The sequence below is a fragment of the Accipiter gentilis genome, chromosome 9 (genome assembly GCF_929443795.1).
Source record: "Accipiter gentilis chromosome 9, bAccGen1.1, whole genome shotgun sequence".
Lineage (NCBI taxonomy): Eukaryota > Metazoa > Chordata > Aves > Accipitriformes > Accipitridae > Astur > Astur gentilis.
The window spans coordinates 13441085-13466897 of NC_064888.1; the positions used below are offsets into that span (position 1 = coordinate 13441085).

The 25813-nt window shown below is 38.9% G+C and overlaps 1 protein-coding gene across 2 annotated transcripts in view; it reads right to left on the minus strand.

The window, feature by feature from the left end:
* NRG3 (neuregulin 3) overlaps positions 1-25813 on the minus strand; it is a 430409-nt gene that overhangs the window by 56058 nt on the left and 348538 nt on the right. Inside the window, exon 4 of one of the 2 annotated variants that reach the window (XM_049809693.1) lies at positions 19655-19678. In XM_049809693.1, coding sequence (XP_049665650.1) covers positions 19655-19678 — 24 coding nt within the window. Of the gene's footprint in view, positions 1-19654; positions 19682-25813 lie in introns of both variants that reach the window. The other variant, XM_049809692.1, reaches the window with a different exon arrangement.

A 25813-nucleotide genomic window follows, 5' to 3' on the forward strand; every position in this document is an offset into this window, starting at 1 on the left:
TCCTTCATGCTACAAGTACTGCACAGTTTGTGCTCTACACACCATGTAGCAAGATTTCACCCTGCAAGTCACCCATGCTGGACAAGCAGATAAGAGGTTCCCTTAGTATCTCCTCTATTATAACTTCTTCTACAGTGTTATGTTTCTTATATGCTATATTCTTTCCATATGTAAACAAACTCTGATTCAATGTCAACTTGGAAATTTTACTTTGATAAGTAGTTTGGGGTCAGTGCCTGATCATCTGCTGTTGTTGAAACAGGAAAGTTAGTGACATGTTCCAAAAGGTGCACAACATCAACTATTTTCTGTGGGAGACATGGAGAGGAGTGACTAAATTTACATTTCCCCTTATGCTCTTATGGCTTTGAATTATATGACACAATAATCTATGTTAAAAACCTATATAGCCTTCTCATAGATGTTCAGCATACTTATCCATTAATAAAACTCAATAAATAATGATGATATACTTAGATTGTGTTAAAACTGTAGTACAAGGGGGTATACAAGAGTTTTATGTGGGCAAACTGGAAATCTAAATAAAGAATGCATAATGTCATGGAAATTAAATAAGGAAAAAATACAAGTTTGTTTTCAATAACAGAAATGCCTATAAAAAATATGCATAAGTAAGAAATACTATAATATGAAAAGCAAAATTAATTAAATCCCAATATGAAACTTAGCAATGGTACGTTTACTAGGTAGTGTACAAAGCCGTGAACAGCTCTGAATCAGATGCTCCTATCTCACCTACAGAACAGCAAAAAACTAAGTTCCTCATGTTGGCAAAAGCAGAAACTTGCAGAAGTAGTTCAATGTATGATAGGTCACCATCCACACTAGAACAACCTTCATTTGTCTCCTGATCTTTCTTGTAAAGGCACATTTTGTTGATAATTTTCCCCAGACCAACACCGATTTTCTGATTCAGAAGCAGTAACACATACTGAATTTTTTCCTCAGCAAAACTCCTGGCTTTGCTTTTGCCATGAGAGCCTTCATTGCCAGACTTTGCTTTTAGGGTGACAACAGGAGACAAACCCTTTTCCTCTACAACAACCGAATCACAATGTTTCACAGGATCACTGCTGCCTTTTCCAGCTGAGCACGCTGCCTCCTAACAAATACTGCAGTGGTTTCTCCTTGTTTTCTTGAAGAGGCACTGGACTTTCCCCTCTGTTTTTAACTTTAACTTTCCTGCCTACATCAGCTTCAGTCTTAAATCGATTTGGTGGACAAACATGGGTCAATGGGAGGGATTACAGCCTCGATCCATCGTGCTCCATGCTGAGCAAACAACCCTGGGAAGGAATCCAGCAGATGAGGGTGTTTTTCAGACACTACTTGTCTCCTCCCTAAAAAGCAGCAATTTAGCAGTAGGTGCAGAAAGGCACAGCAGCAAAGAGAAGGGCTTAGGCATATAATACACAGTATTTTGGATCATAAGAACATTATTTCTTCACTGTATTCATAACAAATACTCTTGAAAACACCAAGCATAAGGCTAACAGTGTAAAATAATGGAATTTGCTTACTTTCTAAAGGTACCCCTGTGGTTTTGGATACAGCTTCAACTGTTTCTTTATCCCTATCTAAGACAAACTAGGCAGATACCAGGGGATATACGATCATAACAGAGCAATTGCTGCATATTCCCTATCAGGCAGTTATGAAGATGTGTTATGCTGAGCCAAAAAGTATCTATCAGCAGTTTCACAAAAAGGCTGGCAACTCTACCTGTGAGTGCTGCACGTACTATGACAATTAAAATTGCACGTGTACCTACCCTCGGAGGCACATGTGAACATACACTGGCGTGTGTGGCAAGTGGGTGAGCAAGCAGCTCAGCTACTCAGCACGGCACTTGTGCCTCTCGAGGGAGGTGGAGGAACCCAAACGCAGCTGCCAAAGCAGTTCTTACACCACAGACTACGTGCGGTGAGAGCTGCATACGGCAAGGGGAACAGAAAGCTGCTGAACGTATGTACGCCTTGCCTCAGGGATGGACAAGGGGCGTATTTACTTCCATAACCCACTCTTACTAAAATAATCTCAAAATCATCTGCAGCTTGATACTGGTTCAAACTGTAAATGCTCAGGACTAACTAGACTACATAACATATGAAGAAAGATGCTCAACAACCTCAGCTGCACTAGCTGATAAGTGTAAGGAAGCTACTATGGAAAAGCCAGGCCGTGGCAATGTTAGAAAGTCTGTGGCACAGAAGAAAGAAATCAATATGACCACATGACCATTCAATGCAGCGTTTAACCTTGAAGACGTGGAAATCACACAATTCTAAAATGATTTCTAGAACTTAGGAAAACAAACCAAAACGAATCCTCAGCCTTGCAGCAGGGTTGATATATACTTATATTTGCAATGTCAGGTGGACAGTGAAAACAGCACAAAGATCTCCGATTAAAACAAAAGGCTGTACAGAAAGGCACTCTACTTATAGAAGGAATTCAGTGACGTTTTGGATGGACTTGCTACATAATATATTCCTTGCAATTAAAAAAAAAAGAGAAAGAAAAAAAAAAGCTAAAATGACCAGCAAAAAAACCTTGTCACAAAAGGATGCTCAAAAGCCCTCACCTTATTCAAAGAATCCATCAGTGTAAATAACTTCAAACGTAAATGTCATAGATTAAGGTAACAACAGTACTGAAAAATTAATTATGGTACAGCAATGTCTGATTATCCTTCTTTCATATCTCAACTCCAACACTGAAGATCTAGATCAGTAACAGCAAATAATTGCTTTAGAATAATGCTGTGTTGCAACCTGTTGCATTAGTGTAGTGTAAAATTTGGCAAATAATATCATGGAAGGCATCATCATTCAGTCCTAAACACTTTCAATTTTTTTTTTTTTTTTCCCAACACATCTCAGTAAGAGTAATCCAATTTTAGGACATTTACATTAGCTCACAAATTGACCGGACACTTACACGCTGCATTGTGAAACTTTAGTATTTTTTATTTTTATAAATTTTATTTTAGTTTAATTTGGACACTACTTGAAAAGTGAATTTTCCTTCCTGTATTGGGTTTGCATGGCGAGGTTTTGGTAGCTGGGGGGCTACAGGGGTGGCTTCTGTGAGAAGCTGCTAGAAGCTTCCCCCATGTCCGACAGAGCCAATGCCAGCCGGCTCCAAGATGGACCTGCCGCTGGCCAAGGCTGAGCCCATCAGTGATGGTGGTAGTGCCTCTGGGATAACATTTAAGAAGGGGAAAAAAGTTGCTGGGGCACAGAAACTGCAGCCGGAGAGAGGAGTGAGAACATGAGAGAAACAACCCTGCAGACCCCCAGGTCAGTGCAGAAGGAGGGGGAGGAGATGCTCCAGGCGCCGGAGCAGAGATTCCCCTGCAGCCCGTGGGAAGACCCTGGTGAGGCAGGCTGTCCCCCTGCAGCCCAGGGAGGTCCACGGTGGAGCAGATATCCACCTGCAGCCCTGGGAGGACCCCATGCCGGAGCAGGTGGGTGCCCAAAGGAGGCTGTGACCCCATGGGAAGCCCACGCTGGAGCAGGGTCCTGGCAGGACCTGCGGATCTGTAGAGAGAGGAGCCCAGGCTGGAGCAGGTTTTCTGGCAGGACTTGTGACCCCATGGGGGACCCACGCTGGAGCAGTCTGTGCCTGAAGGACTGCAGCCTGTGGGAGGGACCCACACTGGAGAAGTTCGTGGAGGACTGTCTCCCGTGGGGAGGAACCCCACGCTGGAGCATTGGAAGAGCGTGAGGAGTCCTGCCCCTGAGGAGGAAGGAGCAGCAGAGACAACGTGTGATGGACTGATGGTAATCCCCATTCCCTGTCCCCCTGCACTGCTGGGGGGGAGGAGGTAGAGAAAATTGGGAGTGAAGTTGAGTCCGGGAAGAAAGGAGGTGGTGGGGGGAAGATGTTTATAGATTTGGTTTTATTTCTCATTACGCTACTCTGATTTGATTGGTAATAAATTAAATTAATTTTCCCCCAAGTCGAGTCTGTTTTGCCCATGATGGTAACTGGCGAGTGATCTCTCCCTCTCCTTATCTCGACCCATGAGCCTTTTGTTACATTTTCTCTCCCCTGTGCAGCTGAGGAGGGGAGTGATAGAGCAGCTTTGGTGGGCACCTGGAGTCCAGCCAGGGTCAACACACCACACTTCCACATTTACTTGAGTAAATACACTATTAATGAAAAAACTAATTTAATCAGGTCAGGTTTTTGTACTACTGTACTTTTATCTGCATAAGTTAACACATTATTAATAGATACTAGAGCACATTATGAACTTATGTTTACAGGAGCTAATCCACAGTGCTAGGGTGCTGCAGTGTGTTAAAAAACCCAGACTGTTGATCCGTTGGACTGTACAACGAACTAAAAAAGATTATCAATCAGTTCTGTAAAACAGCATTCCTGATTTATATACCACTTTTATATTACTGTAGAAATGTGTCCCAAAGTATAAAGATATACTCCTGCTATAGTGTGGGTTTGGTAATGGATTGGAGCTAGTATTTCTGATGACTCCCTGAAGTTGCACTACCCTTTCATTTCATTAGTGGAATGCTGAGTTACCCACCTCCTTTGTTACAAAAGCCAGAGATTACAACACCCTCTTGAATAAAAACAAGACAGCAAGTGCTACAAATGGGGAAGTGTAATATGGAGGCACTACTGGGGTTGTTAAGTAATATCAATGCAGAATGGCAGAGTGATCACTAATAAGGTGATCTTAGGGTATTTCAGAAGTCAAGATTTGCATCTGTCATACTTCAGTACATTTCAGTTACTATCATTTGATCCCACAACCTATTTCGCTTGTGCTAGCAGTGACTGAAGCTTATAGCCAATATGCATTCTTATCTCAAGTTAAAACCAAGTATGTTCACTTTCATGAGCATTTGCATATTTTTATGAGCATATTTGTGCCACATAACCCAGAATCTTGCAGTATTCTCAAACTCGTAGTGAGATCAGCAGCCTAGAAGAGCCAGGTTATATCCTGTAGCCTTACCCAACCTGACACACTTTGTTACCTCTTGAGTTTATTTGATTCTTAGGTTAGTGCAGAGCACACATCCATGCCCCTTGTTTTGTTTAGGAAGTCACTAGCACTTTTGGGTGCTACCAGAAATATATAATGAAGTAATAATCATAATTAATAATCAAACTTCCTTTTTATAGGCATCTTACTTCATGAAAAGCATTCTAAAAAGAAGTTTGGCCAATACGTAAAACGATGTAGGAAAGGAAAAGTTGTCCATAAAGGGAGATCATTAGTTTTTCTTCCTTTTGCTGATAGTATCATCACAGAAACACCAGAAAAGAAAGAACACTCCATTAACTTCACTTAATTTATTGAGTTGCTTGTTCACTGCCACCATTCACCATAAAAATGGAGTAGATGCATCTCAGTCTAGAAGAATGATGTCATAAAATATCTTATGCAAAACATTTTAATAATAATAGTAATTTGCTATGTAAATATTCACTAAAACACAAAGATATGAAAGTAGAAATACTACCTATAAAGACATTTTAATTATTTTAAAAGTTATTAAAATTCTCTTAAAGTTCATAGTTGTGGAATATACAATACAATTAAAGCAATTTAAATATAGAAAATGTTAGAAAGGAAACAGCATAAGAGCAATCAAAAAAGAACCTATCATAGATTTTCAACACTGAGGCATGAGTCAATCCTGACTGTTAATCCACCTTTCATTATTATCCTCCTGATTCAGGCTTTTGCAAAAGCATATGTCTATCAATAAAAGCACTTAAGGAATAGAGTGTGTGTTTGCTTAAAGCTAGGCATGTGCTTTAAATACCTTGTCAAGCTTGTTTTGATGGCATTCTCTAAAGTTTATAACTCTTTTACTAAGGCTCTTTGAAGATGTGGCTGCATTGTTGAAGCTGTTTCAAACACTTTCTAATTCTGTTGTGCTAGACCCAAAAGATCTATAAAGAATATAGATAAACTGATGGTGAGTCCTACTGTTCCTGCTACTCCTATAACTGAATTCTGTTAAATGGTCTTATATCAGGAAGCACAGCAGATTACATACCATATTTCTGCAAACTGACTGTCAAGACTGTTAAACTGCTTTGCTCGTCTTTGTGGCCATTAGAAATCTCAACACTTCCAGTTAATTCTTCACATTTTCACCTAAATACATAATTTAATGTGAAATCAGGTACTAGGTGAGAAATTCTCTATATCACAAACTTACACTACAGGAGAAAAGACGTCTAAAATAGAATAACTTCCTAAGCTTTTCAGTTATGATGATCTAACCTAAAACAATGTTCTGCAGCTCATTAATTTTAGAACCTGCTTTTGCATAAAGCTGATAAAATATTATACTGTAGGTCTGGATAATTACAAAGCTGCAAAGGGAGCTTTACTTTAGAATTATACCACATATATTTTCTAGTAGTAAAATGACAGAAATAAATGAGGACTAGTATTTTTTTGACAAGGCAAGAAAAGAAGGACTATCAAAACTAAGACTGAATACTTTTTCACCTACCAAAAAGCACAACATTCTGAATAAGCAGAGAATTGAGTATCAAATAAGCAATTATTGGTCCAAAATATAAAGTATCAAGTAGTAGAAAATATATAATTCCAGAATATTTCTACAGAAATAATAAAATAAATTGAGACATTTCAACTAGATATAAGGAAAATTTTTTACCATTAGGACAGTCAAGCATTGGAACATGTTGCCTAGAGAAGTCATGGAGTCCCAGTTTTTAAAGACTAAGCTGGGTAAAGCCCTGGGCAGCCTGATGGCACCTGAGCTGACCCTTCTTTGAGCATCAGGTTGGACTAGAGACCTTCAGGTCTTCAGGTTCCACCCTCAATTATTCAGTGGTTCTGTGACTTCCATTCTACAAATACTTTTTCAGTAAACAGGAAAACTCACAGGCACACCAACTAATGCTCTAGAGGACAGAAGTTTCAGACAAGTGGGAAAGAGAAATAAAAAAAGTACAGGAGGGAGCAAAACAGGTGGCATAAAGCAAAAGAAAACTTTTTTTTTTTTAATTACCACCTCTTTAAAGCTAAAAAGGCAGTAAGTATCAAGTAATATTCTCAGATAAAAGATTAAGAATTAGAGAAAAAAGATTTGTATGCTAGTAAGTAATATATTATAGATCAGGAACCACTTGCATAGTGAGGTTAGTGCATAAAGACAGAGACAGCAATGAGGGAAGGGACACTAAGTTATTTCAATAAGTATGTACCTCCTTGCACTGCAGCGCTCCTCACAAATAACTGAAAGACAGTTGGGACCTTGGAGATAAACATGAAGTCAGCAAAAAGAACTCTGAAAAAACTGAAGGCTAGCATTTATTATTGAATTACAAAAGAGGTTTTAGGCTCTAGCTTAAAAGAAATGAAAGTAAGAAGTTCTGAATAATAGATGCAGGTGTTCATATATGGAGAATATAATTCATATAATTCAGAAAATTTAACATTACAGACTTTTGGAAAGGAAAAAAAAAGATAACAGCAGCAGAAGTAATAGCAATACCAAAATAATCGGGGAATAAGAGATGGCTGCAAACAGAGGTGTGCCAAACAATGAAAAATAAAAGGAAAAACACCTAAAGGAAGTAAATAGCTAAAAAGCTATTCTCAGGAACAGTGACACAAGAGTAATGACAGTGAGGGACAGACTCCTTTGAACAGCAGAAGACCTTGCAAGCAGGTCTATCAGAACAGCTATGCTATCAATACAAGCATCAATATTTTTTAGAACACCGAGAGCAAAAGAATGCAGGATAAGATGAAGATATCAAAGAGACTGAGCAAGCAATAAAGATGACAAAAGGATAAATTAAATGATTGATAGTACACACCTTGATACCATAAAGAATAAGGAGTACAGAATGTGAGAAAACAGTAATGTTAGGTCATGGGATGTATTTATGAGAAGATAATTCCAAGACAAGTTAACCACACACTGGTATTTTCATGATTTTTTATTAGCAAAATTTATTGAGAGAAGAAACGACACATTTAAATTGAAGCTATAATTGTATAAAAGAATTGTGGAAGCTGAGCATATTTTGGGGGCAGGGAACGGGCTTAAAAAGTGATCTGTTTATCCACCACATTATTCACAGTACCAAAAAGAGGAACAACTATGTCCCCATTTCTGCTGCATGGGTGAGATGCTAAACTAGCACCACCAGAATCCAGGAACACAGGCTAGACATGCAGCAAGGTATTTGGAGGACATTTCAATCCTAAATTCACAAGGCAGTTTGTCACAATAAGAGTTACAGCCGCCAACTTGAAGGTGATTCTGAGTTTTCTTTGCACAAGGACTGTTAGATCCTCACTGCACACAAATGAGCAGACTGAATGGGATGATTCCTGAACTGATTCATGGCCTACAGATGTTAAATCCAATCCATAAAGGTATCGAGGCAATGAAACGATAAAAATAGCTGATACATGAATACTACTAAGTCCTAAGATACAGATAGTCTAAGATATAGAAAAAATTACAAAACACTTGAAAAAGCAAGCCAATGGCATTACACTACTCACCCCTTGAGCAGAACAATACCTGCCATGAAAGTTGAATAAAGCAGCATCAGTGACAAGGCCTGCATTTTAATTGTCTTTCAGATGTCCTCTCCACACCAATTGCATCACAGTCAATTAAGAACCTTTGACCCAATACTGAGAAGTAAGATATTGCCTTTCCAGCATAGTTCTCACAAATCACTAGTCATATTTGGCAAACCATTGATCAGTAATAGAATTTCCATATTTTTGTTGAGGTTTTCATGAGATACTCTAGTCTTATAGGAGCAAAATCTTGAGTAGAACATGTAGCTTAAAATAAGTAATCTTGGGAAAAACACATGAATAACTATTTGACTTCAAAGAAACAGCATAACTTAAGACAAGTACATCCACCTTTTCTCTCCAGTTCACCCTTACGTCACGTCTTGGAATAAATTAATTTAAAATGGCTTGATTTGTTTCTACAGGATTTTTACTGGATTCACTCACCTTTTCTCACTAACAGTCAGCCATCTTATTTCGAGACAAGATTCACTACTAATTGAAAGAATGAGATGCTGTGGTGCTACCTTACCTTGAAAAGAGACTCATCAGGCAAAACAAACTTTAAAAGCGCACTAGAGAGATTTACATGGAAAAAAATGACTGAAATAAAACGTTTACTTGTTTCGGTGATTTTCTCTTCATCATTCATTAAACGAACAGTTAACTGAGGACACAGTCTTGTTTTTATCTTAAGCACATTACCCAAAGTACAGAAGCATAAAGAAACTTCATGCAGCAAATATAGCAGGAGTCACAGTGCTATTCTCACTGACGCAGGTTATTAGTTTGTATTTAATAAAGTCTTATTTTTTTATGGTACACATTCTAACAGTGCACTACATACAACTATAGCTTGAAACGTTTAAAGGTCTATCCATTGTAATGTACAAAATTTCAAGCACAGCTAGCTTTATATTCAGTGCATAGACTGTACCTTACAGACTCAAGGAAAAATATGGCACAGAAGACATCTAAACTTTTCTCATCAGAAGCAAATCATCCTTATCCCAAAACAAATTTAAATTAGTTGAATGAGAGTAACGAGCAGAGTGTAGAATAAATACAGAAAACAAATTAGCTGGTATTTTTTCATTAATATCCCATGCAAGTGTATACTATAGTGATAAATACGTATTTTGGGGTTTCTGTAGCTATTAACACTGCTGTATTAATTTTCTGAGCATTCACATTTTATGAGCTGGGCAAGTTAGTGTATATTGCAACTCCCATTTTTTAAAATGCTGTATCACTTCTGGATAGAGGAAGGGACGTTAGAATTATAAATGAGTAAACTTCAGTGTGTGCATGCCGTACTCTCCATTAAAGCTAAACAGAGCAGTTGTGATGCAACTGATTCGTAGTTACTCCTGTAAATGGCAACACACACTTAAACAGAGTAAGTTACATTGACTGGTAAATTTATGAAACTAATAGAAAAGGAAAGTCTGCAGGGGTATAGAAAAAAGAAAAGAATAAGGTGGATACACAAAAGAAGAGGTAGGCAGAATAAGAATGAAAGTTCAGGTGAGGAAAGGAAGATACTCCTGGCTTTGCACAATTACACAAAATGACTTATACATGCTAGGTTTTGTAACTACTGTTGAGGGATGTATCTGTTTTTCACTTATGGATGACTTTGAACCAGTCAGGAAAAGGATAAGCTCACTTCATATGTGAATCCAGTCACACACTTGATCTTGATTTCAAATTCTGCATTTTATATTAGAAATAATAGAAATTATATTGAAACATCTATTGACTTCCATGTGTTTTAGTCAGAAATCACAAGCAAGACAAAAGTTCAACACTGCAATTCTCAAAACTTCCAGTCAGCTAACACTCTGAAAACACCTGAAGTCTTTGTAGGTATCAATTTTAAATATTCTTGGCTTGCACAGAGATACTTAAATCTTTACAGCACTGAAGAACTTGGTACTTATCACATGCCAGAGCCGACTGGCAAGAAGACTGCAAGTGCAGCTAGCCACAGCACACGACGGAGGTAAGGCTTAGGCAGGGCAGCGTTCGGCACTGTGGTATGGAAGTTCTTCAGTCGATTTAACTCCATGTTCCTTTCATGACTTAAAAGCTTGTACTTTTGGAGACTAAGGTCATTATTTCAATGACAGAAACAACTTACAGTCCTAGCTGTTACCAGCAATGTGCGGGAAACTACTAAGAGAAGTATTAATGCTCTTAATTGCAAATAAACAGCTTTTCTCTCGCTTCCATCTCCTCTACAAACTGGTGGGTCTAATTCATTTTGGCTAGCTCTTCTCTATTTGTTATTTTGAGTGGATTATTTTTTTTTTGTATTTCACTGTCAAATAGTGAAGACCCTAAATTGTTTCAGGTAATTCTGCTGAGAACTTCCATACCATCACATTTTATGCTCTTCCATTATCAGGTTATTATTTTATATTTCCATTGATTTTCCTTTCTATTAAAATGTGAAATGCAAAATTCATGTCAAGAGACATGAAAGAATAACCACAGTGTAATACTATATTACAGTAGAGTTTACTTGCGAATGTAGGCATAGAGTAGGTATAGAGTAGTACATAATTAACTTATCACAAAAATAAAAAAGGATCATGGTAATTCGTATAAGAATTACTGGATGACTGATACCATAAATATAACCACAGTGACTGAACTACATGAACATGATCCAAACGGTGTTTGAAAATTCTGCATCTGTACCAAATGAAAATATCTCATGGCGATTAATTTTACTGTTCAAAGATGAAAAGTCAGCACTGGTAAACAAAAAAGCTCATCTGTCATCTGCCTGCAACAGTTTGCAATTCTGTGATTGTTTAAACTGTTGTTAAGAATTGAGCATACCAGAACAATAATACATGCACACTAATACACACTACTTGTTTTTCCCCCCTCCTTTTCTGCTGCTCAGGCTTGTTTCCCAGAAAACTTGGGCTGTCTAGTCAGAAGCAAATACTGATAGATACCCTGGGTAACTGGACAAACAGCATTTTTCAGCACAGACAGGTTAGTTTTGAAATGGGGATAAACTGATGCTGATGGGGACAGGAAATAGGATCATGAGACAATTTTCAATTATCATAAAAATAACTTTATTAAAAACAATCAACCAGAGTAGGTAGGAATAATATCTCTGCACTTCTCGACGTGCCAATATCCTACAGCTCCTGCAAGAGAAAAGAAAAGGAAGTGCATGAAAAAACAATTTAGTGCTCTACATAGCGCATTGTCAATTTTTCCACACTGCTTACCCTTCTCCTCTGCTTCCAGCAATTACTGGCAGGACACTGTCTCTACTCATTCTATGCACAGAGGACACAGAAAGATTTAGTTCACTGTCAGAAACATCAATTTTTCTATGCAACCATAATATACGTTACAAGCGCACCACTGTCATGGAACATTTATTGTGATACTTACCTTCTGCTTTCTGAATCCTTGCATCTTTTACTGAATGAGACTTGACATCCACATAACACCTCCAAGTAGGAAAAGGACAAAGTAACAACTGATTCACCGTGGCTGCGTAAACATGGCACAGCTCTGGCATTTGGAGTCTCTTCTCCTGTAGCAAGATAACTTCAGTACACGGTAAACAACCTTCCACTAATAATCGCCCCCCCCACCCCAGCAGCCTAACAATGGGTTCCAAGTTCTCGTGGGCATGTCCAGATTGTACTTACTACTTTGAAGCCTCCTCTCAGGTCCTCTCTCAACTGGAAATACAAGCTCTCACTGGCAAGTCTTCTGGCAGCTGTCTCTATCATCACTTTTGACATGCAGATCTTGCCTTTGACGTGCAGATCTCACCTTTGTCCTGCTAGGCTTGTTTCAGTAGCGTACAACATATACAAGTCACTGTCTACGTATTTTTGCATCTGGTTAAACTGCAACTGAGCCCAAACAAGGCCAAGAGTAAAATCTCAACATTGCAAGTCATCTAATTGCATTAGCATACCCTTGTGGTGTCAGTTTTAACAATTCCTCAAGCTCAGTGAAGCTTTTACCTAAATACCACATTCAAAATTGGTATGGCAGGTTACGAGACTGGGTTTAAGGTCACATTTAAATACACAGATGTCTGTTCAGTGTTGGTGCCATCCAATTACCTGTATTTCATGATAAAAAGCATTTACCTCTGAGATACAGCAGCCATGCAGGAACCTAGGGCATATGCCTAATCCCAAACCAGAATGTACATAATTTGCGTACATAGAGACATAATATAGCAAAGCCCTGCTGTACGCGGACGAGATGCTGTGGCCTCGGTTGAAATCCAGCCTCGACGCACACATCCTTTCTCCCCGAGGTGACAATACAGCATGAGTGTTCTTGAAACCAGCACCATGCAGAAGAGGTTTGTACCTGGCACTAGAAGTTACATGAAAACTTACCTGGAGGCTTGTAGACAATATCCATTTTTAAGGCTTCTCAAAATCTCTTTTCTAATCCACAGATAACACTTTGACCTTACTAGTAGCCTCCGATCAGCACATAAGGATACACAGTGCACATTCACATTGGAAGTGACAGACTAATGGTTATATGTAGCATTACCAATGACATACACCCACAGTTACACACTGATACCCTGCTTAATGCAACTAGTGCCTCCCCCCAGCCTAGCCCCCAGCAAAACAGAGAAACCCAGACCAATTCCGGCTTTCTAAACTTGTCAATTTACTGTGTTATCAATATTTTTTTAGTTTCTCTAAGTTTCATCTCAAATGATTAGTAGCTTCAGTCAGACAAAGCAGAAGAAACCAAACTCAGAGAGGAAGGTCACCAGAGTAAGTTACATATATTAACAGTATTTTTTCTGTTTTATCCACACAGTTCACAGCATTACTATTTTGATAAAGCATTACTATTTTGATAAAGCACTACAGGCAATTAACAGCACGCATAAGTTAACCACATGGTAAATCTTAGTCTTGTCTTTTAAAAAAAATGCAAGTTAATCCAACCCAGTTCATTGCTAATACATAAAATGCAGAAAAATTGGAAGAATGACATACCAAGAAAAGTACAGATGGTAGCACCGAACCAAGATGGTAGCTAGGTTACAAACCATCTAGGGATAAATCTCTCCCTCCCACTAAACCAAAACAAAACCATATCCCCCAAACTGAGCCAAGATGTTGTAAGGCAGCCTGCAACATGTTCACCAGATGCACGTTGGCTTTCATTTTAGCGGTACACTTTCCTAAACAGGTACAACCACTGGCAGAGCTTCCTGCAGCCCCTGAGGAATCTCTGCTTCATCCATTACTCTTATAGTACACAGACATCAGCTGTTTCTAGAAAACTCTCTCTTCTGGTGTTCATGTCTCTTTTCTCTAGAGGTGATAAATGACTCTTCTTCCCAGCTAAAAGAATCCCATGTAAAGTGCTGAAAATCTAAAGCCATTTCATGCCTCAGGATATCATTGTTATTTTGCAGCATACTTAAAAAGGACAGATATTTCACAAAGCAAACAGAAAGACAAGGTCCTAAGAGCAAAGCCTTTACTAAATTTGAAAAGATAAAATCAGAAGGCGGCCATGAAAAGTTGGGGCAGGTTGAAGAAAAAAGGGATTCAAGGAGCAATGACAACAGTGGTAGTAAACATTACAAGTATCAAGGCCTATCGGAACAGCCCCTCTTAGTTCTTAAAGAATTTACTGAAGGAGTACAGATAAAGTATTTTAATTGTGATTAACAACAATATAATCATTAGACAGAATACCCTTTGATAGTACTGGGAGATGACTGTGATCAGAATCTCTAATAATAGATTTTATGTAAAGAGGAGCATAAAAACAGTGTGCCATATTACCAGAAAAGGATCTACCTGCTTTAAACTTTAAAAAAGGAATACAGGGAAAACTGAACTTTATTTTTTAAATATATGTGCTTTAGAACATGTACATTCTTTGCTCATGTAACTGAACATTCATCCTCTCTTCCTGAGAGGATAGGAGTGTTACAGGGTTTTATAACAGATAAGAGCTGCTAAATGGTAACTAAGGCTAGGACCATCCATGCAAACACTGGTTATTTATTTTCATTGTCTGTTTGCTGCTATAAGACATTGAGTTTCAGAGGACAGCTCACCAGCTGCACATTTTGTGAGCTGTGCAGGAACTAATGTACTTTGGCTTTTTATTTCTTTGCAAACAGGAAAAATACTAAATTGTTGCAGTCTTGCTTATACTGCCCGTCAGCAAAACTAACTTTTGCAGTTTGGAAAAATCAAAATGCATCTGCCACAGTGCATGACACAAGGTCACAGAGTTAATTTAGTTAACTGGATCATGTGTTCCCAGAGTCTTGGGCATACAACTGTCTTACCGCAATGAGGAGGCAGCGAGAATCAGCACAATGAAAATAAAGCATGCACCATCTTCTCCAATATTAACAACTGCTCAGAGTACAGGAAACTGAATACATTTCACATTGTAGTTGTTGCAAAGAGATATATAAATTTTAATAGGATCCCATTCTTGAGTTACTTTATTGCTCTGCTCAATTAAATAATTCAGCTCTTACAAGGGTATTATATCGTTCATACTCCAATGACTTCAGTGAAGCTTCTTCTGATTTTTCCAGAAAAGGTAACCAGTACTAAGGAAAAATACTAACTTCCTGTGTAAGGCCTAAGTATCAGCAAGTTAAAAGTAGCAACTAAATACAGTAACCGCTGTATTATTTTTGCAATTCACGCATGGGGAGATCAGGTTATCACATCATAATTGTTTACACCATTGATATAGGTTTAACTGCTAAGCAGCCTAAAGATGAGGACTATTTCATGTAATGGCTGTATTTCCACCACAACTGTAGCGACCTACCTGTTGCACTTTCTTGGGGCATTTTATTTTGAACCGTATCCATCGTAAATTACTGTTACAGAACAAAAGATAGAGATTCCGGATCATCAGATGAGGTGGTGTAGTGAATTGCTGAAATAGTCATGTTTGTTCATGTATTGTAGCAGGTTATTCCAATACTCACTCACCTTCATGTTTCGTCCCTTAACACACCTTAGCTACTCATTCTCAGTGTAAGAAATGAGTAAAACTGACGACTCCTTGTCTCGGGCACTGACTCTTTGCCCAGAACACTTATTTCCAAAGATCACTCTCAGGCTTTTGCATCTCCTTGTATCTGGCAGTTAAAATAATGATTTCACTCTGCAGCTGGGACCACATGCACGAAGTCAGTCTCCACAACTCAGCTTTCAACCGCTACCTGTTGCACCAAAGTAACCTGATCAGCCATGTTGGCTATCAGAGATATTTGGCTTCATCATCCAATTTTCCATCAGACAAAAATAAAGCATTCAGCCTTGATGAAGCGGTTAACCGCTTGGGTCAAAAAATGACAATAAGCTGTAGATACTCATATTCCCATGCTATCCAATGCTAATGATACATCACTTAGTTTTCTGATTGAATAAAAGCTGCTTCTTTCAATCTCCTTTTTTTTACAAACTCACTGCCTCACATGAGCATTACCAACAGCCAGTCTGCTTTCAATTGACATGAAATTGTTAACAGAATGAGCAGATTTCCAGTTTCTAGGAACATCGTCATAATATTTACTTACCTTTGTGTAAATAAAATTGCGTACATCATCATTGGTGAGACCCTGGGAACCATGCAGACATGTGCACCAATCCAGACCAGGTGCACTGCACTTCTGTGGGAGCTGTACACTACTCTCCCATGCACTGCTCTGCTCTCTTACGAGGAACCAGGGAGCCCAGGCAAGGAGGCAGTGAAGTCTGCACCCTCTTGCAAGGAAGAAATACTTTCTGTGTTACACACTGCTGAAAGATATTCCCCAGAGAGCTGAGGAATCTAACTGCAGAAAGCCTGACACAAATTACTGTAACTGAGAATCTAAGGCACAGAGAGATTAAAATACCTTGCCCAAAGCCTTTCTGGAAGATCGCATCAGAGATGGAAATGGAATCTAGCTCTCATGAGTGAGTATCAAACACAAGACTTTTTTTTTTTTTCCCCCTTTTTTCTTTGAGCTACTAGAAAGTGTAAAGCATTTCCTTATCACCAGAATTTCATAAAGCTTGGCCACTCTGATCACAATACTTAAATCCACATTTTTAAGGACAGAGTGTCCCTTGAACATATACTGGGCTTTAATTTAATTCAAGAGAAGCTGCACGTGGATAGATCAGAACCATACATTAATTGTTACATTTGCAACTTTTAAAAACAGATATGCCATGTTAATACGCCTGCATTTATCTCTGCTATCCATACAAAGAAACAGACACTGCAAACCAAAGCCAGCAACAACATTAAAGTATCAGGTATTCGTGTTTGGGAATGCACAATATTGACTATTGTATGGAACATAAACCTGACAATATCCAAAAGGGGAAGGGGGTGTGAGACCGTGAGAGCAGTTAACACAACAGTCAGTGTGGTAGATAAACTGAATGCATAACTCTTGTTCAGTAAGTCCTGCACATGAGAGCTATCTGGTAGGAAGTGGACTTCAACAGGTAAGGAAAAAGCAATGTACACAGCCTCTAACTACTGAGCTCTGGACCTGGCTGCCGCAGGAGCCTGTGGGGGAAGACAGTATCAGCTGGTTCACAAAATGATACACAAATTTATGGACAACAGTTCCTAACAGGACAGTAGAAGGACTGGGTAGGTATATACATACACTCCAATGATTCTTGAGAATCTAGCAAAAAAAATTACTGCGTTCATCTACTTTCCATGGCAAATGTACACTAAGCTAGATGTGTAGTTAGTGTACATTTCATCTGTCCCCTGGGGCACCTCTACAGACAGATGTTCCTATCTACATGAGATTTGAGCTTTACCTACTGTGGAAGGAGTTCAACCTTGCCTCGGAATCCAGGCTTACATGGTTTTCAAGCAAAATTTCTGGAAGATGATGATGAAAATGGAATTCCTATGCCAACTGAGCCCACAAATGCAATGAAAACATTAGAAAGAGTGCTCCCTCGATCATGTACAAACAAGGCTAAACTCTGCAGCATCTATACGTTGTTATTTTTCATAATTGGAAAACACCCTTCCCACAACTGCAATTATTCTCTACAGTAAAAAAGTAGACTCATGGGAGAGGCTTTGCATGAGCAGCCCTAATTTGATGAGTTTATTGTCGCCTGATCTCTCTGTATACAGGGTGGGGATTTGTGTGTGCAGTAATGATTCCATATGTGCCTACACTTCCTAAGTAATTCTTCAAAAAGATTGGAAGGTTTAAGAAGCACAAGCATTTCACTTTTGTGTATGACTCTGGAACTTGATTTTTTCTAGCCCATAGAAAACCACCTCAAGCCTCATTTTAGACTGCTGTCATAATATTTTCAGGCTCGAGACACAAGATTTCATTAATTTCTATCCATCAAGATCTGTTCCAACATTAAATAAGACAATCAGAAAGCTACTCATATGAGAAAACTACTCTGAGCCAAGACTTCACGGGTTGGCTTTATTTCAAGCCTTAAAGAGATGTCTAAAAAAAAACCCAAAGAGGAAACCAAAATGCTCAAAATAAAGTGAAAATAAATCAGCTTTGCCTCCTGAGCAACACTTTCCTGCTTCCTATGGAAAGGCTTACTCTGAGAATCATATATATATATATATATATATATATATATTCCTTATCCTGTTCCTTTTATGTATGTGCTTTTCCTTCAATTTGTATGCCTCAAGACTGCTGCTTACAATTTAAGTTAAGCAGTAAAACTAGGATATATGCAGAGCCTTTAAAGTAACCATTTCCCAGTTGTGCTTGTCCACTAAGTCTGTGAAAACACTTGCGTTGATTCCACCAGTACTTTTAAAGTTTCATATAAAGCAAAGGGAAACACTAGACTTCTGGAGATCACAGACTAGTTCTCTAGAGAGAACCGTTCTCTAGGTATGCCACAGAAGTCCAAAAGCAGTCAGAAAAAATCCCTCAACCTGCTGGCTGTCCTCTTGCTAATGAAGCCTGCCACGCAGTTAATACTCATCACCATATTGCCTTCATGACAACTTATATTCAGCTTGTCAACAAGATGCCCGTATCACCACTTACAATCACTAGGCCATCATGTTTTGATTTTTAAAATCTAAAAAAATTAAGTAAAACTCAACATAGGGAAAGACCTCATTAAAAGCAATTTTTTATGACTTCGATATGAATTTGCAAGCTTTTTATTATAGTGTTTTCAGTCATATTTAATGGTTTATGCAAGCTGTTTTTAAACAAAGGATGCACCAGTCCACTAACTCTGCTAAGGACAAACCTCGGCTTCCTCGAGGAAATTGCCTATACTCTCTGCACATCACCAGCTGAGAGGTGAAGCGGTGATGTGTTAAGCCTATCATTCCATCCAGCTATGAATACATTACAGGGCAGCAACTGAGTCAATAGAACATCATCTTTTCCTTTCCAAAATTATAAGAAGCAATTATTCACTCCTCCTTTAGCATTTTTCCTAAGCTGAAGTTAACTTATTTCACAGGATCACAGATATTTGTCCCTTTTCTTAAAAGTATTCCTCTGACTTGTCTGTTAAAAGCTAATGAAATAGTTCTTATTAAACCTAGTTACATTTAACATTGTAATCAACACCAAATTCTGAAAAGAAAAATAATTCTAATTTAAAATTTACTTTCCTTTACATGAAGAATCAACACCAAATTCTGAAAAAAAATTAATTCTAATTTAAAATTTACTTTCCTTTACATGAAGATAGGCATTAACTCTTTCCTAAAAATCTCATATAAAATATTATTCTGCAAATGTCATGATATAGCCATATAATCTTTATATTATGTTTCATTAAACACCAATAAAATACCAAAACATCATTATGTAGATTTTAAGCCTCCTACCAGTGGACAAGAGAAAAATTAAATCTTCATATAATTTCAAATGTAATCGGTAAATACAATAGGACTCCAATCCAAAATCCACTGATGGAGGTCACAGGAGTCTTCCCGTTAACTTCCATGTGCTTTGGGATAAGGCACCAAGATAAATATTAGCAAGTGAAAGGAAGAGAGATGAAAACTTACCCATGAATTCAATTCCCAAATGGTCTGCTATACCCAAGCAAGCATGTAAAAGAAAAAAGAAAAAAAGAGACAGAAATGTTAGAAATAAACCAAAATGTAAATATCCCCTTTATCATCACTGGTAGCATTCAATATTTATACGGCAGAGCTGCAGAACACAATGCGGGGTTGGGGCCCAGTGTGTGGGTGCTGGTCAAAAAGAAAAGCAGAACCCTGCCCTTCGAAGGGCAATCCTAAAACGGCAAGTTAGGGCACTGAGCTGTCACAGAAGGAAAGTGTATTTGGGGAAGGACACGAATGCCTTTACTCATTATATTCAACTGAAGTGCCTCAAGCCAGCTACCTACAGGAATTTCATTTTCTCTTCCTCCTGAAATTCCTCTCTCAACATGCTAACTACTATCATTAGTTAGACAAGGTTCTTGCCTTCATTTTCTCTGACAGAGATCAAAACCTAAAGAGGTGAATGGAAGGCTTTTACTGAGTTTTGCAGCTCTCACTACAGCACAGTGGCCACACCTGCACCCACGGTGATTGCATCGCTGCTATCTGTTGTGTAACAGAAAATCTGACTTCGGGAAATCGTTGCCATGTTCCCTTACGTAGCCACCTGACTGATACGATGCAATAATTTCAAGACATTTAGAACTGAAGCAAAAATGTTAATGTCTTTAGCATATTGACTGAATTAACCGCATGGAGTTCAAAACATTTCAGGACCCTTTTTTCACATGAGAAATTAGGATATGAGAGATGCTTTAGTGTACAGTAGATTTAAATTTATATAAAACATTTATTAATTTTAAGTTGATAGTAAGTATGCTTAAGTTGATATGTGATTAAAGAACAACAACCTCTCCATCCTGCAGGGACAGAGCAACAGAAAAAATGCTAACTGACTTTTCAGAACTGAGTGTATAAAGAGTAGTAGCTTCAGGTCCAAACTGAAACTGCAGAAGGCCAGATGTTCAGAAAGGCTGCAGAACGCAATTCTCTTCTACCTTAGACTTGAAATATTTTGCTTTTCCATGGGAGGTAATAATTTGCATTATAAAGAACAAAGAAGGATTTTTTTTTTTCCTGAGGACAATGCAGTATTTCCCTTTTAAATATAATAAAAGCAAAATATTTTAATTGCGTTTGTCTTCCTTTCAATTTATAGTCACATTTTCTTAATACAGAACAGAATAATGCATGATGTTGCCACAGTTTCCAAGAGCAGTGTGTGCAGAGAGGAAGGAAATAGGGAAAGAGCAGGAGGGTTACAAGAAAGACAGAGCCAGGCTGATGTGTTGGCTTGTGCTTGGAGCTGGGAGGTACTACTGCGAGCTGTGTGAAACACTCGGTCCCATTAACTAACGTACTGCCACTTTCAAAAGTCCACTTAAGAACTAGACAGCAAAGTTAAAAGGTCTTCCAACATAAGCAAGCAGTAATTTTAAACACTCTATCATATGAATTGTCAGCTCTGGTACCTGTGATGAGAACATGAAATATTTGGGTTTCTGTTGAAAATGCTGGGAGTGATTCACCTTTTGCAACCCTTCAATCCTTCCAGAAAGCATCGAGCATCAGCTTGCTCAGTTCACTTAGCATACAAATCTCTATAATAGTTGCTAAACTCCCCATCTGTCTTCATGCAGAAGAGACAATATGCATTTCAAAAGGAAAGAACATAAGATGATGCTATGTGGTGTAAATACCTTATTAGCATGGTGTTAGGACAGGCGTATTATGCAAGTCTAGTGACACCCAAATGAATCTTTCTTTTTGGTATTAAATACATAACTCAAACCCATACATATATGTATTCCACATTACAGTCTTGTAATATGTATTCTTGCAGTCATGTACAAGCATGACGTACAAACATCCCTGGTACATTTGACACAGGAATGTAATCTTTGTAAGAGCATGAGATCAGAAATATCAAAAGTGCATTCAACATACTATATTCACAGATATTTGTAACTTGGGATTTTTCCTCTAATTTTCTCTACCTGTGAAATCTGCAAATACTATCTGTGTGCAATTCACACCTTGCATCCTTCTGTAAGCAACATCAAGATACAGTCAACAACTGCTTACTTTAAAAAATGTTAACAGAGATCAAAGCACCGTAATCTGGTCTCCAAGGAGCGAAGGATATTCACACATGAAGCAAGATCATGCAATATCAACTTTTTAAGTCTATGTAGAACAGCTGAAAAACCAGTTCTCCTAACTGGGCTATAGACATTCTCTACATGTTTTCCATTTGCAGCCTGCAATCTCCTCATTGAGTTCACCAACACGGTGAAAAGCCACTTTCGCAAAAAGTGCATACAAAATACACCTTTCCTTTAAAAAGATGGAAAAAAGCATTCTGGTTCATCTTTGACAGGTTTGTACGCAAGTGAGAGTCAAGGGTATCTGTAGCCTTCCTGGGAAACGCGTTCAACTGTAGAGGGTAGAAAACATGTCAGGTTATTTATTTTAAATATCTCATGTGCCTGGAAAACAACTTCAGCAATCAGCATAATATATATTGCTGACAAAGCTGATTTACCCAGGTTATGATGAAAGCATATCTAATAGGATAAACCTTTACAGTAAAACATCCAAGCTGCCACTTTCTATCATCAAGCATAGTTCAACAAGCTCTGTGAGCAGCTATCTGGGAATAGAAAATAATAAAATTATAATTCTTGTGGGTTTAGCGCACGCTGGCACTGGTGCAGCCCTCTTGCCCCGCCGCCGTGGCTCATGTACACTGGCAACAGCACCCGAGCCTGGGAGCTGGCCTCTGCGCTCACCCTCGTGTTTGGGGAACGGACGCTGCCCCAGAGCCAGCACCAGCCAGGAGGCGGCCGGGCTGGGAGCCAGGCTAAGCCCACTGGCTGCACAGTGGGTAACGCCACAGGTGACAGCGGCACCTCAGGGACTATACATTGCAAACAAGCCTTCCACGCCATCAAGCAAGTACTGCTCAAATGCAGCAAACCATGGTTGGTGGTTTGGTTCCCACCCCCCCGCCTTTTTACAACTGCAGAAAAACAGTTGTAGCACAACCATTCTCCACGTCTTTCCCCTCGCTCCCTGGTTTGTGTCAAGACTCTGTGTTTAAAAAACAGGAGACATTCTGATCCCAGAAACAGCAGCACTACCTGGGCTGCTCTGAGACTTCAGAAGCAAAAGGGTAAAAGGATAAAAAAAAAATAAAAAAAAAAATTAATCCTCCAAAGAGCCTGAATGTACTCATACCCTTCTCTTCCTTTCCCCCCTCACTGCTGAAATTCAGCTGCACTCACAAGTTATCAAAACCCGAACTTTGCAACTTGTTTTCCTCAATACAAATATGGCTCCTTCAGCAATGGCGTTTACCAAGCGTTCAGCATATTGAATCAGGGACACGAGGCAAGGAAAGGTGTTGGAAGAAATGTCAGCAGTCATTAATCATAGCTGTTGTTTGGGTCTTATTGTTTTCACCCTTCCAAGCTGTTTACTCCACTGGCTACAGGAAAAAAACCCAAACCAAACTAACAAAATACCACAAAAAACCCCAAACAAACTCAAACCCCACATCTTTGCATCTGAAAAAAATTAGAAAAGGCAAGAAAATGACCGCTTCCAACCCCCAAGCCCATATCTGAGGTGGCCCCTGCCAAAGGCCGCCTCCCAGGCCCACACACACCTTTTCGGAAGGCAGAAAGCGAATGCTGGCTCTCTTGGAGTAAAGCCTTTATACTGCAGCTTGCCCTTTCCAGCAGAGGAGTGACTGGACTCTCATACAGGTAAAAGGGGTCAGAAACCTGCCTGCTAGAAACGTAGCGGCAAGAGGAGTCCCCAGGGCTCCCAGGGCTGCTTCTCCCCCCTTGCACCCGGCGCACGCCAGCAGCAGGGAAAGGAGGGATGGGGAGAAGTACGTGGAACAGGTTACGACCATCATCAGGCTGCCCCTTGGCAACCAAGCATCAGTCCAGTGGTTACTCTCACTTCCACTGCTGTGGCGAAAAGGAACAATTTTGCAAGCTCCCGTTTTGGAGATGGGTCCCCCCCCCTTAACAACGGCAAGCAACGCTCCCAGCGGTTCCACCTGAGAGACGGGCACGGCACCGGGAACTGCACAGTGGGGGGAATGGGAGGGTAAAGCGAGCTGTGCTGGTGACCTAAGATTGAGCCAAACACAAAAACGTAAAGCATTGACCCCTGACGTGCCACAGCGTAACAAAGGAGTGTTATATTCCTACACAGTTGTAATACAGAAATGATAAGTTGCCTGCAGAACGCTTCCTCGGACACAGCAAGTGCAATGCCAAGTAATTCACCATCAAACAATGCAGTTTCTTTAAGGACTCAGTTCAACAAAAATGTGTATGAGAGCTATTAATGTGCTGAAGCATGGGCACTGCTCCACAAGATGGGGTCATTAACCAAATAATGCGACTGTATTTTATTTTTGTTATTGTGATTTCTTCTTTCTTTCTGGTATTGTTATGTTCTTAGGAACTAATATATTACTCAGGCAGGAAGATTATTCACTTTTATATTTTATTTTATGAATATCTCTGTATTTTGTTGTTGATGTGGGAAAAATACTGTGCCTTATGGTCCTTGCACTATGTGAATTTGTTGCTAGTATTAAAGCCATTTTAATTTATACTTTATGAATACATAGACACCTGGGAAGACTTGATAACAAGCAGAAGAGAAGGTAAATTTGCACTCACTAATGGATTGATTTATTAGTGCTTCACACAGAACATGCAGCCTTGTGTCTGGACTGTGGTTTGCTGGGGCTTTTTCTTAGTCATATTAACATGGAGATTTTTCCCCAGTTAAAGACAGGTTTCATTATCCAGGTACATTCTAAGCTACAGCATGAACAGGAATATAAAATCAACACGTAAATCTCACTGGTTTATAGAAGAAAAATGTTGGACATGAAAATACTCATTGTAGACCACTACAGACATTTTAATCTGTTCTAAGGATAGGTTGACTTTGGCATGAAGGAGACAGCATTAAGAAATCAGTACAACAGCAAAGTATTTTTCTTTGCAAATGAAATTTATCTGTTGCAATAAACTCATAAGATTTGTTAAATTGTCCTTGGTAGACTATTGTCTTGAACAGAAGATGCAACATGATAATATGCTGCAAGCTACCTTGGGACAGCTCAAGTACTCTGAACAGATTATCTAGCTAGAAGGCACAGGACGAAGTTTAACTCTTCGGTATTAGACTGATCAAACTCGGTCTGAAATGAAGAAAAATCCTTCCATTCAAAAGGCAGCTAGATTAGGATACTACCTAAACATACAAACTGCTGGTGTCTTATCTGTTATGTTTTATTATGTTTGACAGCACGTAGTTATCAGCCAATTTGTGTATTTAATGAAGCTAAAACTGTAACTGGTTACATACAAATATATGAAAGCGCATTATTTTTTGAATCCTCAAGTATATTACTTTTTGGTGCCTCATTTTGCATGTGAGCGTAAAGAGTTATGGGACAAGGGATTTCTCTATTCAGTCGAAAGGCTACATTGTTCCTGTTTTCCCTTTGACAACCACAGGAGGTTATCAGACATAGCAAACCGGCCAAATGCTTTCAGAGGTTGGCTTGTGTTTTTTTTCAGCAGCAGAAAGAAAAAGCACCAGCATGTGTTCATGTATTTTACAAATCTCAGTTATTAGAAAGCACAAAATTTGGTTTTGTTGTTTGTTTTAGAGAGATTCTGGTGATTTGTTTCTGTAATTAATTTACACAAAAGTACTCTTCACAACATTTTTTTGGGGGGTGGAAATTATTGGGATGGGTCAGGGGAATCAGAGACATAAAAACAAGACAGTTCAACTACTGATTTTTCAAAGCATCTTCACTGAAAGACATGATAGAAATGTCCCTCTGTTGGACATTTAAAAATGGACCAAACTAAATCCTGAGAACGACTTTGAATAGGCTAATACCTGGTGCCTTCTTTTACTCTCTCTGAAAAAGAGGTTTATTAAAATTTTTCCAAAAGTAAAATTTCCCTGGCAATACATCGGCTGCTCACTACCTGTTAGCTGGTGTAATAGTAAGTATACAGAATATATCAGTAATTTGCCCCATCTATGTCAAGACAGTGATGAAAATCATCAACACACACATCCTTTACAAGATACTTAGTCACT